This window comes from Oryctolagus cuniculus, chromosome 11, assembly GCF_051225735.1.
Source record: "Oryctolagus cuniculus isolate XC-2025 breed Fujian yellow rabbit chromosome 11, ASM5122573v1, whole genome shotgun sequence".
In the NCBI taxonomy this organism is placed as follows: Eukaryota; Metazoa; Chordata; class Mammalia; order Lagomorpha; family Leporidae; genus Oryctolagus; species Oryctolagus cuniculus.
In genome coordinates this window covers 116,101,515-116,114,572 of record NC_142877.1, presented here as the reverse complement: position 1 = coordinate 116,114,572, position 13,058 = coordinate 116,101,515, and the positions used below count along the sequence as shown (strand labels likewise).

Below are 13,058 nucleotides of genomic sequence, written 5' to 3'. Positions count from 1 at the left end.
AACATGTGAAGACTGAACAGTATGCTCCTGAATGAACAGTGGGTTATTGAAAAAATCAAAAGAGAAATAAAAAAAAATTTCTGGGGCAGCGCCGTGGCTCACTTGGCTAATCCTCTGCCTGTGGAGCCAGCATCCCATATGGGCACCAGGTTCTAGTCCTAGTTGCTCCTCTTCCAGTCCAGCTCTCTGCTGTGGCCCGGGAGGGCAGTGGAGGATGGTTCAACTACTTGGGCCCCTGCACCCGCATGGGAGACCACGAGGAAGCACCTGGCTCCTGGCTTCGGATCTGCATAGTTCCAGCCATAGCGGCCATTTGGGGAGTGAACCAACAGAAGGAAGACCTTTCTCTCTGTCTCTCTCTCTCACTGTCTAACTCTATCTGTCAAATAAATTTTTAAAAAAATCTTTAAAAAATTTCTGGAAATGAATGAAAAGAATAATACAACATATCAAAACTTATGGGATACAGTAAAAGCAGTGTTAAGAGGAAAGTTTATAGCAATTGTTGCCTATATCAAGAAATTGGAAAGGCACCAAGTAAATGATCTATAAGTGCATCTCAAGGACCTAGAAAAACAACAGCAAACCAAACTCAAAACTAGTAGGAGAAAAGAAATAATTAAAATTAGAGAAGAAATCAACAAAATTTAAACCAAAAAATACAAAAGATCAGCAAAATGAAGAGCTGTTTTTTGAAGAAAATAAACAAAATTGACACATTGTTGGCCCAACTAACCAAAAAAAAAATCCAAATCAATAAAATCAGGATTAAAAAGGAAATGTTATGTTACATTTGACACCACAGAAATAAAAAGAATCATTAGAAATTTCTACAAAGAGCTGTTTGCCACAAATTGGGAAACCTAGAAGAAATGGGTAGATTCCTGGACACATACAACCTACCTAAATTGAGACATGAAGATATAGAAAACCTAAGCAGACCAATAATCAAGACAGAAATTGAATCAGTAATGAAGACCCTTACAGCAAAGAAAAGCCAAGGACTGGACAACTTCACTGCTGAATTCCACCAGAGATTTATTTTTTTTTTAATTTTTTTAATTTTTATTTTTGACAGGCAGAGTGGACAGTGAGAGAGAGAGAGAGAAAGGTCTTCCTTTTGCCGTTGGTTCATCCTCCAATGGCCACCGCGGCTGGCGTGCTGCGGCCGGCATACCGCGCTGATCCAATGAAGGAGCCAGGTACTTATCCTGGTCTCCCATGGGGTGCAGGGCCCAAGTACTTGGCCATCCTCCACTGCATTCCCGGGCCACAGCAGAGAGCTGGCCTGGAAGGGGGCAACCGGGACAGACTCTGGTGCCCCAACCGGGACTAGAACCCGGTGTGCTGGCACCACAAGGCAGAGGATTAGCCTAGTGAGCCGCGGTGCCGGCCTCCACCAGAGATTTAAAGAAGAACTAACTCCATTGATTCTCAAGCTATTCAGAACAATTGGAAGGGAGGGAATCTTCCCAAACTCCTTCTAAGAAGCCAGCGTCACCTTAATTCCTAAACTTGAAAAAAGATACAACAGAGAAAGAGAACTACAGACCAATTTCCCTGATGAACATAGATGTAAAAATTCTCAACAAAATACTGTCCAATTGAATCCAACAACACATCAGAAAGATCATTCACCCAGACCAAGTGAGATTTACCCCAGGTATGCCAGGATGGTTCAGCATTCACAGATCAATGTGATATATCACATTAACAAATTGAAGAACAAAAATCATATGATTATCTCAATAGATGCAAAGAAAGCATTTGATAAAATACAACACCCTTTCATGGTGAAAACTCTAAGCAAATTGGGTATATAAGGAACATTTATCAACACAATCAAGGAAATTTATGACAAACCCATGTCTAGCATACTTTTGAATGGGGAAAAGATGGAGGCATTCCCACTGATATCTGGAAGCAGAAAAAGATGCACATTCTCACCATTGCTATTCAATGTAGTCCTGGGAGTTTTAGCTAGAGCCATTAGCAGGAATAAGAAATCAAAGGGATACAAATTGGGAAGGAGGAGGTCAAACTATCACTTTTTTGCAGATGACATGATTCTATATATTGGAGATCCAAAACACTCCACTAAGAGACTATTGGAACTCACAGAAGAGTTTAGTTAAGTTGCAGGATATAAAGTCAACACACAAATCAATAGCCTTTGTATACATAGATAATGCCATGGCAGAGAGAATTTCTAAGATCAATCACATTTATAATAGCTACAAAAAATCAAATATCTTGGAGTAAATGTAACCAAGGATGTCAAAGATCTCTATGGTGAGAATTACAAAACATTAAAGAAATAAATAGATGAAGACACACAAAAAAATGGAAAAATCTTCCATGTTCGTGGATTGGAAGAATAAATATCATCAAAATTCCATACTACTAAAAGCAATTTACAGATTTAATGTGATACCAGTCAAAATGCCAAGGACATTCTTCTCAAATATAGAAAAAATGATGTTCAAATTCATATGGAAACATAGAATAGCCCGAATAGCTAAAGCAATCTTATACAACCAAAACAAAGCCAGAGGCATCATAATACCAGATTTCAAGATGTACTGCAGGGTAGTTACAATCAAAACAGCATGGTTCTGGTACAAAAACGGATGGATAGACCAATGGAACAGAATAGAAACGCCGGAAATCAATCCACGCATCTACAACTGACTTATCTTTGACAAAGGAGCTAGGATCAATCCCTGGAGCAGGGACAGTCTCTTCAACAAATGGTGCTGGGGAAACTGGATCTCCACATGCAGAATTATGAAGCAAGACCCCTACCTTACACCTTGCACAAAATCCACTCAAAATGGACTAATGACCTAAAGCTACAACCTGATACCATCAGATTATTAGAGAACATTGGGGAAACCCTGCAATACATCGGCATACGCAAAGAGTTCTTGGAAAAGAACCCAGAAGGATAGGCAATCAAAGCCAAAATTGACAAATGGGATTACATCAAATTGAGAATATTCTGCACTGCCAAAGAAACACTCAGCAAAGAGAAGAGGCAACCAACAGAATGGGAGAAATTATTTGCAAACAATGCAACTGATAAAGGATTAATAACCAGAATATATATAGAGATCAGAAACTTAGCAACAACAAAGCAAACAACCCGGTGAAGAAATGGACAAAGGATTGAAACAGGCATTTTTCAAAAGACAAGATCCAAATGGCCAACAGACACATGAACAAATGCTCAGGATCACTAGCCATCAGAGAAATGCAAATCAAAGCCACAATGAGGTTCCACCTCACCCCAGTTAGAAGGGCTTTCATACGGAAATCAACAAACAACAAATGCTGGCGAGGATGTGGGGAAGAAAGTACCCTAATCCACTATTGGTGGGAATGTAAACTGGTACAGCCACTGTAGAAGACAGTATGGAGATACCTCAGAAATCTGAATATAGACCTGCCATATGACCCAGCCATCCCACTCCTGGGAGGTTACCCAAGGGAAATGAAATCAGCATATGAAAGAGTTATCTGTACCCTCATGTTTATTGCAGCTCAATTCACAAAAGCTAAGACATAGAATCAATCCAAATACCCATCAATTGAAGACTGGATAAAGAAATTATGAGATATGGACACCATGGAATACTACAAAGTGGTAAAAAAAAAAAAAGAAAAAGAAAAAAGAAATCCTATCGTTTGTCACAAAATGGATGAAAGTGGAAAACATCATACTTAGTGAAATAATCCAGCCCCAAAAGGACAAATACCATATGTTCTCCCTGACCTGTGATAACTAATATAGCACCTAAAAGGTAATCCTAAGAAGTGAAATTAACACTTTGCTATGCAATGACTTTGAACAGCCCTTGTCTCGACTGTTGAGGAACAGGTTTTTTTTCATACTTAGTATAGAATTAAATTGTATGTGTATAAGTTAATTGAGAATAGATATTAGTAAACAATAAGAAGGCACAGGAGAGGGAGGAGGCAGGGGGGTGAGAGTGTGGGTACAGTGGGAAGAATCCCTGTATTCCTAAAGCTGTGTTTATGAAATGCATTGTTTGTATTCCTGAAATAAAAGGTGTCTAGGGAAGAAATAAGCATGGCCAGAGGAAGGAATATTGGAAGAAGAGCAGGTTTTGGTGGGGCCGTGTGTCAGGCATAGAAGCAGGGTGTTCAGATGTTTCATAACTCTTGTTTGAAGCCTAATCCACGTTTTCTGAAGATCTTACGTTATGTGTCTTTCCTGGTTGTGCATCTCAGAGTCCAAGGTCTCTAAATTTACTGCATTTCCAAATCTCTACATGGTGTTCAGTTATAAAATTATAGACCCTGTCTCAGCATTTGGGAATGTTTTCCTCAATATCTTCATCTGTTTATTTTAGAGTATGCCTTACATAAGTATATTTCTGGCCTTCATGAATGTTACAGTCAAGTGGAGGAAAAAGACATTTATCAAATGGGCAATTACAGACTGGAAATACCTTGTAAGACAAGTGTAATGTGCTGTCAGTGTGGAAGAAAGCTGAGCCTGATCATGTCTAAGACCCAGGTATAGGGGCCGGTGCTGTGGTGTAGTGACTAAAGCTACCACCTGCAGTGCCAGCATCCCATATGGGCGCTGGTTCTAGTCCTGGCTGCTCCAGTTCCAATCTGGCTCTCTGCTATGGCCTGGGAAAGCTGTAGAAGATGGCCCAAGTCCTTGGGCCCCTGCACATGCGTGGGAGACCTGAAAGAAGCTCCTGGATCCTGGATTCTGGCTCCTGGCTTCAGATCGGCACAGCTCTGGCCGTTGTGGCCAATTGGGGAGTGAAGCAGAGGATGGAAGACCTCTCTCTCTATCTGCCTCTCCTTCTTTCTCTGTGTAACTCTGACTTTCAAATAAATAAATAAATCTTTTTTTTTTTTTTTTTGACAGGCAGAGTGGACAGTGAGAGAGCGAGACAGAGAAAGGTCTTCCTTTGCCGTTGGTTCACCCTCCAATGGCCGCCGCGGCCGGCGCGCTGTGGCTGGTGCACCGCACTGATCTGATGGCAGGAGCCAGGTACTTATCCTGGTCTCCCATGGGGTGCAGGGCCCAAGCACTTGGGCCATCCTCCACTGCACTCCCTGGCCACAGAAGAGAGCTGGCCTGGAAGAGGGGCAACCGGGACAGAATCCGGCGCCCCGACTGGGACTAGAACCCAGTGTGCCGGCGCCGCAAGGTGGAGGATTAGCCTAGTGAGCTGCAGCGCTGGCCATAAATAAATCTTAAAAAAGGACCCAAGTATATCTCTGTGGGGGTTATTGTCACTTACAACCAAAAGATTCCTTATTATAACAATATTTTGCTCTATTTTCATTTTAACCTGCACTTCAATTAACCTTTTTATCTTGTTTTCAAAATGGTATCCTTGGATGCTTATCTGTTGCATGATTTAGTTTCTTGTTTCAGGGACTCTTTTCTATTTCAGACCCAGAGCAGCTGATGCCCAGGTTGACGCTCCCTGCATCGCTGTATTTTAGTGCTGTGCCCTCCATCCTTTCTTTTCAGATGTTCACTGGTCCGAATGAGTAGACCTCAGCTTGCTGTGACTATTGCAGTTGCTTGGCCCATCCCTGAGGCAGGGTTGTTGGGTTCTTCCTGGACTTTCTCACTTCCATTTCTGATGCTTCAGAACACCTGGGCTAGTCCCCAGCGTCCTGAGGGCAGTAGACAGGTAGCCAGGGTAGCGTGAAGCTCGCTTCTGGGGGATTTAGTCCCTGGTGTTGGCAAGCTGCTGTGGCCTGGTCTTCCTCACGCTGCTGGCTTGCACCTCAGGGAGGAGCCTGCATGTTGGAGTCCCCCACCATTGCAGCTGGTTGTGCACGTAGTGGACCTGCTTGTCTCTTAGAGCTACTGGGTGGCTCAGCTTCCACCAATCCACTCAGGCTCCTCATTGAGTATTCTGCACTTGGCCCTGAATTTCTAGGTAATAAGTTGTTTTCCTAATTTTATTTGAAATGGAGAGAGAGAGAGAGAGAGAGAGAGAGAGAGATCTTCTATCAGCTGGGGCTAGGCCAGGCTGCAGCCAGGGACCTGCAACTTCCTGTGGGTCTCCCACATGGGTGGCAGGGACCCAAGTGCTTCAGCCGTCAGCAACTTCCTGGGGTGCACATTAACAGGAAGTTGGCTCAGAAGTTGAGCTGGGACTCGAATGCAGGGTGTCTGATATGTGATACAGGCATCCCAAGTGGTGTCTTAACTCTGTGCCAAATGCCTGTCACGACTTTTAGTTTTTAATTAGGAGTGTTGTGCTAAATTATTTCAGATTAAGCAACTTTTTCAGGAAGATAAGTTATAAATTGGCCTCAGTATCTTTCCATACAGTCTAATTTCATTTGTATTATATCAGGGAGAAGATATGAATTTTTTTGGTAATTTGTTTCTTTTTGATTCAATCAGTAACTATTTATGAGCATGTACTAAAGACTGAAGGTGAGTATTTAGAATGAGATTTTGCTGCCTTGATGGAGCTTTTATTCTAGGTGAGGAAACAAACAATGAACAAGTGGAGAAATGTTTAATATTAGGTCGTGATAAATGCCTGGTGACAGTGAAGCAGGATGGGGAATAAGAGCGATGAAGGTGGGGCCGTTTTAGAGTCTGGGCAGGAGAAGGCTTCTCTGAGGAGGTGATGTAGTAGGGAGACCTGGACGTATCCGGAATCCAGGCATCAGGAGAGTTCTCGCAGCAGCAGCAGCGGCTCTCGGGGGATGAAGAGCCTGGAAGGATTGCAGGATGGGCACCGGGGTGGCGAGTGTGGGCCACGTGAGGGGAAGAGAGGGGGAGGGTGGAAGGAGATGAGCTCCTGAGGCTCAGAATGGGAAAGCACATCTTTCACATCTCCCAAACCAAGCTGTGTCAGTTTTCTGGACCTGACACATGGTCCCCCAAGGCTGAAATTCACAGCAGACTTCTGTTTACCCTGTGACAGAGCCGTAACCCAAAACACTGTTGGATTTTTTAAGTTATACACTACAGACTCGTTATAGGAAGTTAAGGGTGTTTGTAATAATAACATTTGAAGCAGTTAGCCAAGTTTGGAAGGAAGAATTGAAGATAATTTTGGTAAAGGTGGCAACGTGAGCAAAGGTTCCTGACACTCCAAATCCATCTGTAATGAAGTGATAGTGCTGGCCCCTGTCATCTACATATCCCCTGAACTTGACCGTTTCTCATTACTTCCACTGCCATGACTTGTAGTTAGGAGACATCAGTACTTTCATTCATCACACTTAGAGCCCAGGATGAGCTTGGTCGTGGGTCTTTAGGGATTTTGCAGTTTACTTCTGGAAGAAGGCTCGGGAAGACCATGAGATGCTTAGATGAGTTGGTCTCAAGATACAGAGATGTGGGTGAATTTCCTTTATCATTTCTCATGTGAGGGGGTTGAGAATAATACTCACACCTTCTATTTGAGCGAATTACAGGTTGTAGTGTGCTCTACGTCTGTGAATTAAACTGAGCAGATACGCTTGTACTGCTTTTCAGGTCGACTCAGGCCCAGATAGATGCCTAAGGGCAGGCTGCACCGGGAATTCTGGCCTTGACTCTGCTTTGCTTACTGGTGGTAACAGATTGTTTTGATAATGATGTTAAGTCCAAGAAAAGCCAATTTCCCTCCCTCCCCTTGTCCCACCCCAACAGCACTCCTTTAAACTAACAAATATCTGCGAATGTTGTAAGTAGGCAGTCTGCCTGTCTGCCTGCTTACCTGTCTCTCCTGTTCCTTTTGTGCCGGTGTAACAGAACAGCACAGACTGAGTTACTTGGAAAGAATAGAAATTTATTTTCTCCCCTTCTGGAGGCTGGAAATTCCAAGGTCCAGGAGCTGGCAGATTGTGTGATGGCTGCTCTTGCCTCCAAGATGTTGCCTTGATGCTGCGTCCTCCAGGGAGGAATGCTGTGTCCTCAACGTGCTGTAAAGCAAAACCGACACTGCCTGAAGCCCCTGTTATAAGGGCCTTGACACACTCCAGAGGGAGGAGCCCTCGTGGCCCAGTCACCTCTAAAGCCCCCACCTCTTCATATGGTCATGTTGGCAGCACCTTAATTCTGGAGGGCGCCCATTCAAACCACAGCCCTCTAGTTCTCATCTACTCCTCTTTGCAGAATGTACACACACACACACACGATAGTTTATTCTCCTCTTTGCTTTACAAATGCTTTTACTTTAAATCTTTGGCGATATGTCGTGGTCATACATCTAGATCAGCATATCTGTGTCTGACTCATTCATCTTTTTATGCTGGCTGGTTTGATTTATTGCAGTCTGCATTGCTTTGAAAAGGAAAAGCCAATACCGTATTTAATGTGAGAAATGTAATGCCAATGTAGGACACGATTTCATTATAATGATTTACTTCTTAAAGTTTGACAAAGGAGTATATTTATTGACAGTTCTTTATTTGCTACAGGTTTTCACTTTGCTCAGTTTAATTTTTTCTTAATTTTCGTTAGAATACCAATTATTATTAGAGTGTTAACTAGTGTTTCCTTTTATAAGCAAACGCAATGTATTTTTTTCAGGTTATTATATCCGGGAAAAGTCTAAGCAACTCATGGCATTGCTAATGGATGAACAGTTGCTGTACAAAGAGAGGGAAGTGGCACGTCGGACTAGACGGCGCACCTGCTGCTCCATGGCATTTCCTAAAAAATTACCTGGTGCAGGTAGCTCACCAACAGCGTGCGCTTCTGCCCCTACGCCGGAGAACCCTGCCTCAGAGAAGAAGCACAAGCGCCCCAAGATCGCAAGCCTCCGGAGTAAAAGTGCGTGTAACGGCCACTGGCCCAGAGCACCGTAGGTCTCACTTAGAACAGTGTAAAAATAGAAATCACTAGGTTTAGTACTCAATTATGACTATTATATCAGTACTGCTACTACTGTATTAGACTTTATATGTGGAGAACAAAGTTGAGGATGTAATTCATAACTGGAATAAACTGTTCTCTAAGGGGCTGGGCACTATTTGATTCTACAGATCAATACATTGAAGTCTCTAAAATGTGCTTTAAAATTCTAGAAGTGCTTTATAATTTTTCGAGGACGATATTCTGTACTGTTTACCTTGCCTAAATCTTTAAACCAGGACTACTGAACTCTTTAAGAAAAGGACTTGCTCATAATGTTATGGTAGAAATAAGCAGGAAAATAAAATAGAATGCTCGTTTCTGCAGAATCTGCTAGAACATTGAAAAATGCCATCTTACCCCAATTTCCGTAGTTGCAGACCTTTGCTGATAAGTGTATATAGGGAGCAGGCAGTTTGAGGCTGCGAGGACATGAATGAAATGTGACTTGGATAACCACCCCTTGAAAGGAACTAAGCCTTGCCCCGTAAGGTGCGGGGCACAGTAGCAGTACCATCGTACAAGCATTTCCAGAGGCTTGCCTCCTAGCGTTACCAAGTGGCCTCCTCTGGACTGAGTGTGCCTTTCCAAAATTTGTCTGTTGCCGTCTAACCCCCTGTGCCGTGTGGGGAGGTGGGGTCTCTGGAAGCTGATTAGGTTGTGAGGGGTCCCTCGTGAAGGGCATCTGCGCCCTTATCCAGGAGACCCCGGAGAAGCCCCGTCAGCCTCCTCTGGCCAGGTGAGGATGCAGCTAGCAGTCTGCATCTATAGCCCCGAATAGGCCCTCGGACCAGGCCTGGCTATGCTGGCACCCTGATCTTGGACTTCTCTCGAGCCCGCAGAACCACAAGAAATCCGTCTCTGTTGTTTATAAGTCACTTAGCCTATGGGGTTGTGTTGTCAGCAGCCTGAGCTAAGACATCTATTAAGTAGGACCCTAAAAGTGAGTATGCAGAGGTTCTATATGAATAGATAACTTTAAATGTTAGGTGTAGGAAATTTAAAATGTTAATTATTAGGCCGGCGCCGCGGCTCACTAGGCTAATCCTCCGCCTAGCGGAGCCGGCACACCGGGTTCTAGTCCCGGTTGGGGCGCCGGATTCTGTCCCAGTTGCCCCTCTTCCAGGCCAGCTCTCTTCTGTGGCCAGGGAGTGCAGTGGAGGATGGCGCAGGTGCTTGGGCCCTGCACCCCATGGGAGACCAGGAAAAGCACCTGGCTCCTGGCTCCTGCCATCAGATCAGCGCGGTGCACCGGCCGCAACGCGCCAGCCGCGGCGGCCATTGGAGGGTGAACCAACGGCAAAAGGAAGACCTTTCTCTCTGTCTCTCTCTCACTGTCCACTCTGCCTGTTAAAAATAAATAAATAAATAAATAAATAAATAAATAATAAAAAATGTTAATTATTAAAGTAAAAATAAGTTGTTGAATTGTTAATTAAAAATGTTAATGCCAATGTCAACATCCTACGAAAATTATCTAAGTACTTCTATGACTTGGTCATTCCCAAATGTTCACTCCATTTGTACTTGTGGACGGGGGAGTGGACATGAAGAGGTGGAGGTGAGCAGCTTGGACCTCTGGGGCCGGCGCTGTGGTGCAGCAGGTTAACGCCCTGGCCTGCAGCGCCCGCATCCCATATGGGTGCTGGTTCTAGACCCGGCTGCTCCACTTCTGATCCAGCTCTCTGCTATGGCCTGGGAAAGTAGTAGAAGATGGCCCAAGTCCTTGGGCCTTTGCCACCGTGTGGGAGACTCGGAGGAAGCTCCTGGTTCCTGGCTTCAGATCAGTGCAGCTCTGGCCATTGCGGCTAACTGAGGAGTGAACCAGTGGATGGAAGACCTCTCTCTCTCTGACTCTACCTCTCTCTGTAACTGTCTTTCAAATAAATAAAATAAATGTTAAAAGAAAAAAAAGACTGACCAGCTAAGATGCCAGCATCCCATATCAGAGTAACGTGGGTTTTGCTGTCTGAATCAGCTCAATGCAAATCCTTGGAGGAGTAGGTCATGGAGTTTCTGTCTCCCATGTGGGAGACCTGGATTGAGTTCCTGGCTCCCAGCTTTGCCATTGTGGGCATTTGGAGAGTGAACCAGTGCATGGGGCCTCTCTGTCTGTCATCCTCTCTCTGCTTCTGACATAAAAAGGCAGTTCATTGGAATTATAATAGTAAATACCACCCAAATGCTTCTGAAAGTAGTGGAACCTCTTTCTTTAAAGTACTCATTATTTTGAAATCTCAAAAAACGATGTCAGCCCCTTCTGAAATGGTGTTTTGGAGGCCTTGAGTTCAAAACTGATGCTAACAGTAGAGCAGTGGAGAAAGATAGCCACTTCCTTCACCCTTTGCGCTTTGTTACTCCTCTTGCTCTTCTTTCCTTTTCCTTGCTTCTTTCTTGTTTCATTGTAAACACCTAAGTACTGAATTTATTACTTGAAATTTGAATATCCAGAAATTTGGAGCTACAGCAGTGAATAAAATTCCTTTCAGCATGACATTAGCATTGTAGTGATAGGGATGGATGTTACACACATAAGCTAACTAGATATAAATACGTCTGTAGCAAGTCCATAGGATACAGAAAGCCGGGTTGGAGAGTAACAGAGAGAGCTTTATGTTAGGTCGTGTAGAAATGAGGGCCTGAAGGAGGTACCTTTCTCTGAGGGAGGAGAGAACTTCCACTTTGAATATGGCCTTGTCTAATTAAGGTCGGAGTTCGTGAACTCAGGAGACTTCCTTAGCCTTGACAGCTTATGACAAGAGCCTCAGGTGATCACTGACACCATAAATAATAGTGTCAGTTGTTAAATCAGCAACAGGAGTCACTGTGCACTTACTCCCCATGTAGGACCTCTGTCCTTAATGTGTTGTACTATGAGAACTAACAGTAAATAATAGTATTCAAACAACACTTTATACTTTGTGTGTCTGTGTGGGTGCAATCTGTTAAAAATCTTTACTTAGTATATACTGTTGATCTTCTGTATACAAAGATAATTAAAAATGAATCTTAATGAAGAATGGGATGGGAGAGGGAGTAGGAGATGGGATGGTTTGCAGGTGGGTGGGGAAAAAACTGCTGTAATCCATAAGTTGTACTTTCAAAATTTATGTTTATCAAATAAAAGTTTTCTAGAAAGGAAGGAAGGAAGGAAGGAAGGAAGGAGGGAGGGAGGGAGGGAGGGAGGGAGGGAGGGAGGGAAGGAAGGAAGGAAGGAAGGAAGGAAGGACGGACGGACGGACCTTTGGAGAAGGTGACCCTCTAGTCGGAGACCTGATTGTGGTGAGCAACTCATGAAGGACAAACTAAACACTGTTTGGACAGTTCAGTTTGATAAGCTTAGCAACAGTATACTATTGTAAGGCTTGGATAGCAGAAGGGATGTTTTGCTTCGTCACAAAACTTCGCTTTCTTATTACTGAAAACAGCTGTTGGTGGATTATTCGTATCACTTTGTGTAGAAATGAAGGAAGCACAGATTGGACCAAGGTTTTGCAAGAGACAGTTGTTTGAATCCATGCATATAGGACCTCCTCTGGGACTGTAGAAATGAGGGAACGGTAGTGTTTAAAGGTAGCCTAGAATGTAGAGAGGCGGTAGGATTCACGGATGATGGAGAACAAAGGGAGAAATTAAAGATGTCAGTAACATTTGAGTTAGGGAAAATGGAGGCAAGTAATTGTGCCATACAGGTAAATTTCCATTGCAAGATGTCTGAGTTACTTAGAGTGAAATGTGAAACAGGATGCGTTGCTGGGCTCCGGAGCTAGAGCTGGAGCATCTGTGTCGTGCTGCTTTGTGGTAAATTAGCGAGCAAAAAGAGGCGCTTTCGAGAAGGTATCGTGCACACATCAGTACTTCTTTTTTTTTTTTTTTTTTTCTTCCTAACCTTGGATGTTTTCTCCAAGTTTCAATTCTGGAAGAAGCTTGTGTGGTCTTCCCTGTTTGAAGAAAGAGGTGAACTGAAGGGTAATGGGCGCTTGGTGGCAAGCAGAACGCTACAAACAGCACAGTTACCACACTGCTCCTCTGAGCTGTGAGCATCAGCTAGCCCCTTCCCTGGAGGCAGGAGTCACTACAAAAACTGTGGGAAGAAGGCCGGCGCCGCGGCTCACTAGGCTAATCCTCCGCCTAGCGGCGCCGGCACACCGGGTTCTAGTCCCGGTCGGGGTGCCGGATTCTGTCCCGGTTG

The 13,058-nt window shown here is 43.9% G+C and overlaps 1 protein-coding gene across 2 annotated transcripts in view; it reads left to right on the top strand.

The window, feature by feature from the left end:
• ENTHD1 (ENTH domain containing 1) overlaps nt 1–13,058 on the top strand; it is a 141,223-nt gene that overhangs the window by 41,822 nt on the left and 86,343 nt on the right. For both annotated transcript variants that reach the window (XM_051834068.3, XM_002721414.6), the window contains one exon: nt 8,543–8,785. In XM_051834068.3, the coding sequence (XP_051690028.3) occupies nt 8,543–8,785 (243 nt within the window). The remainder of the gene's footprint in view (nt 1–8,542; nt 8,786–13,058) is intronic.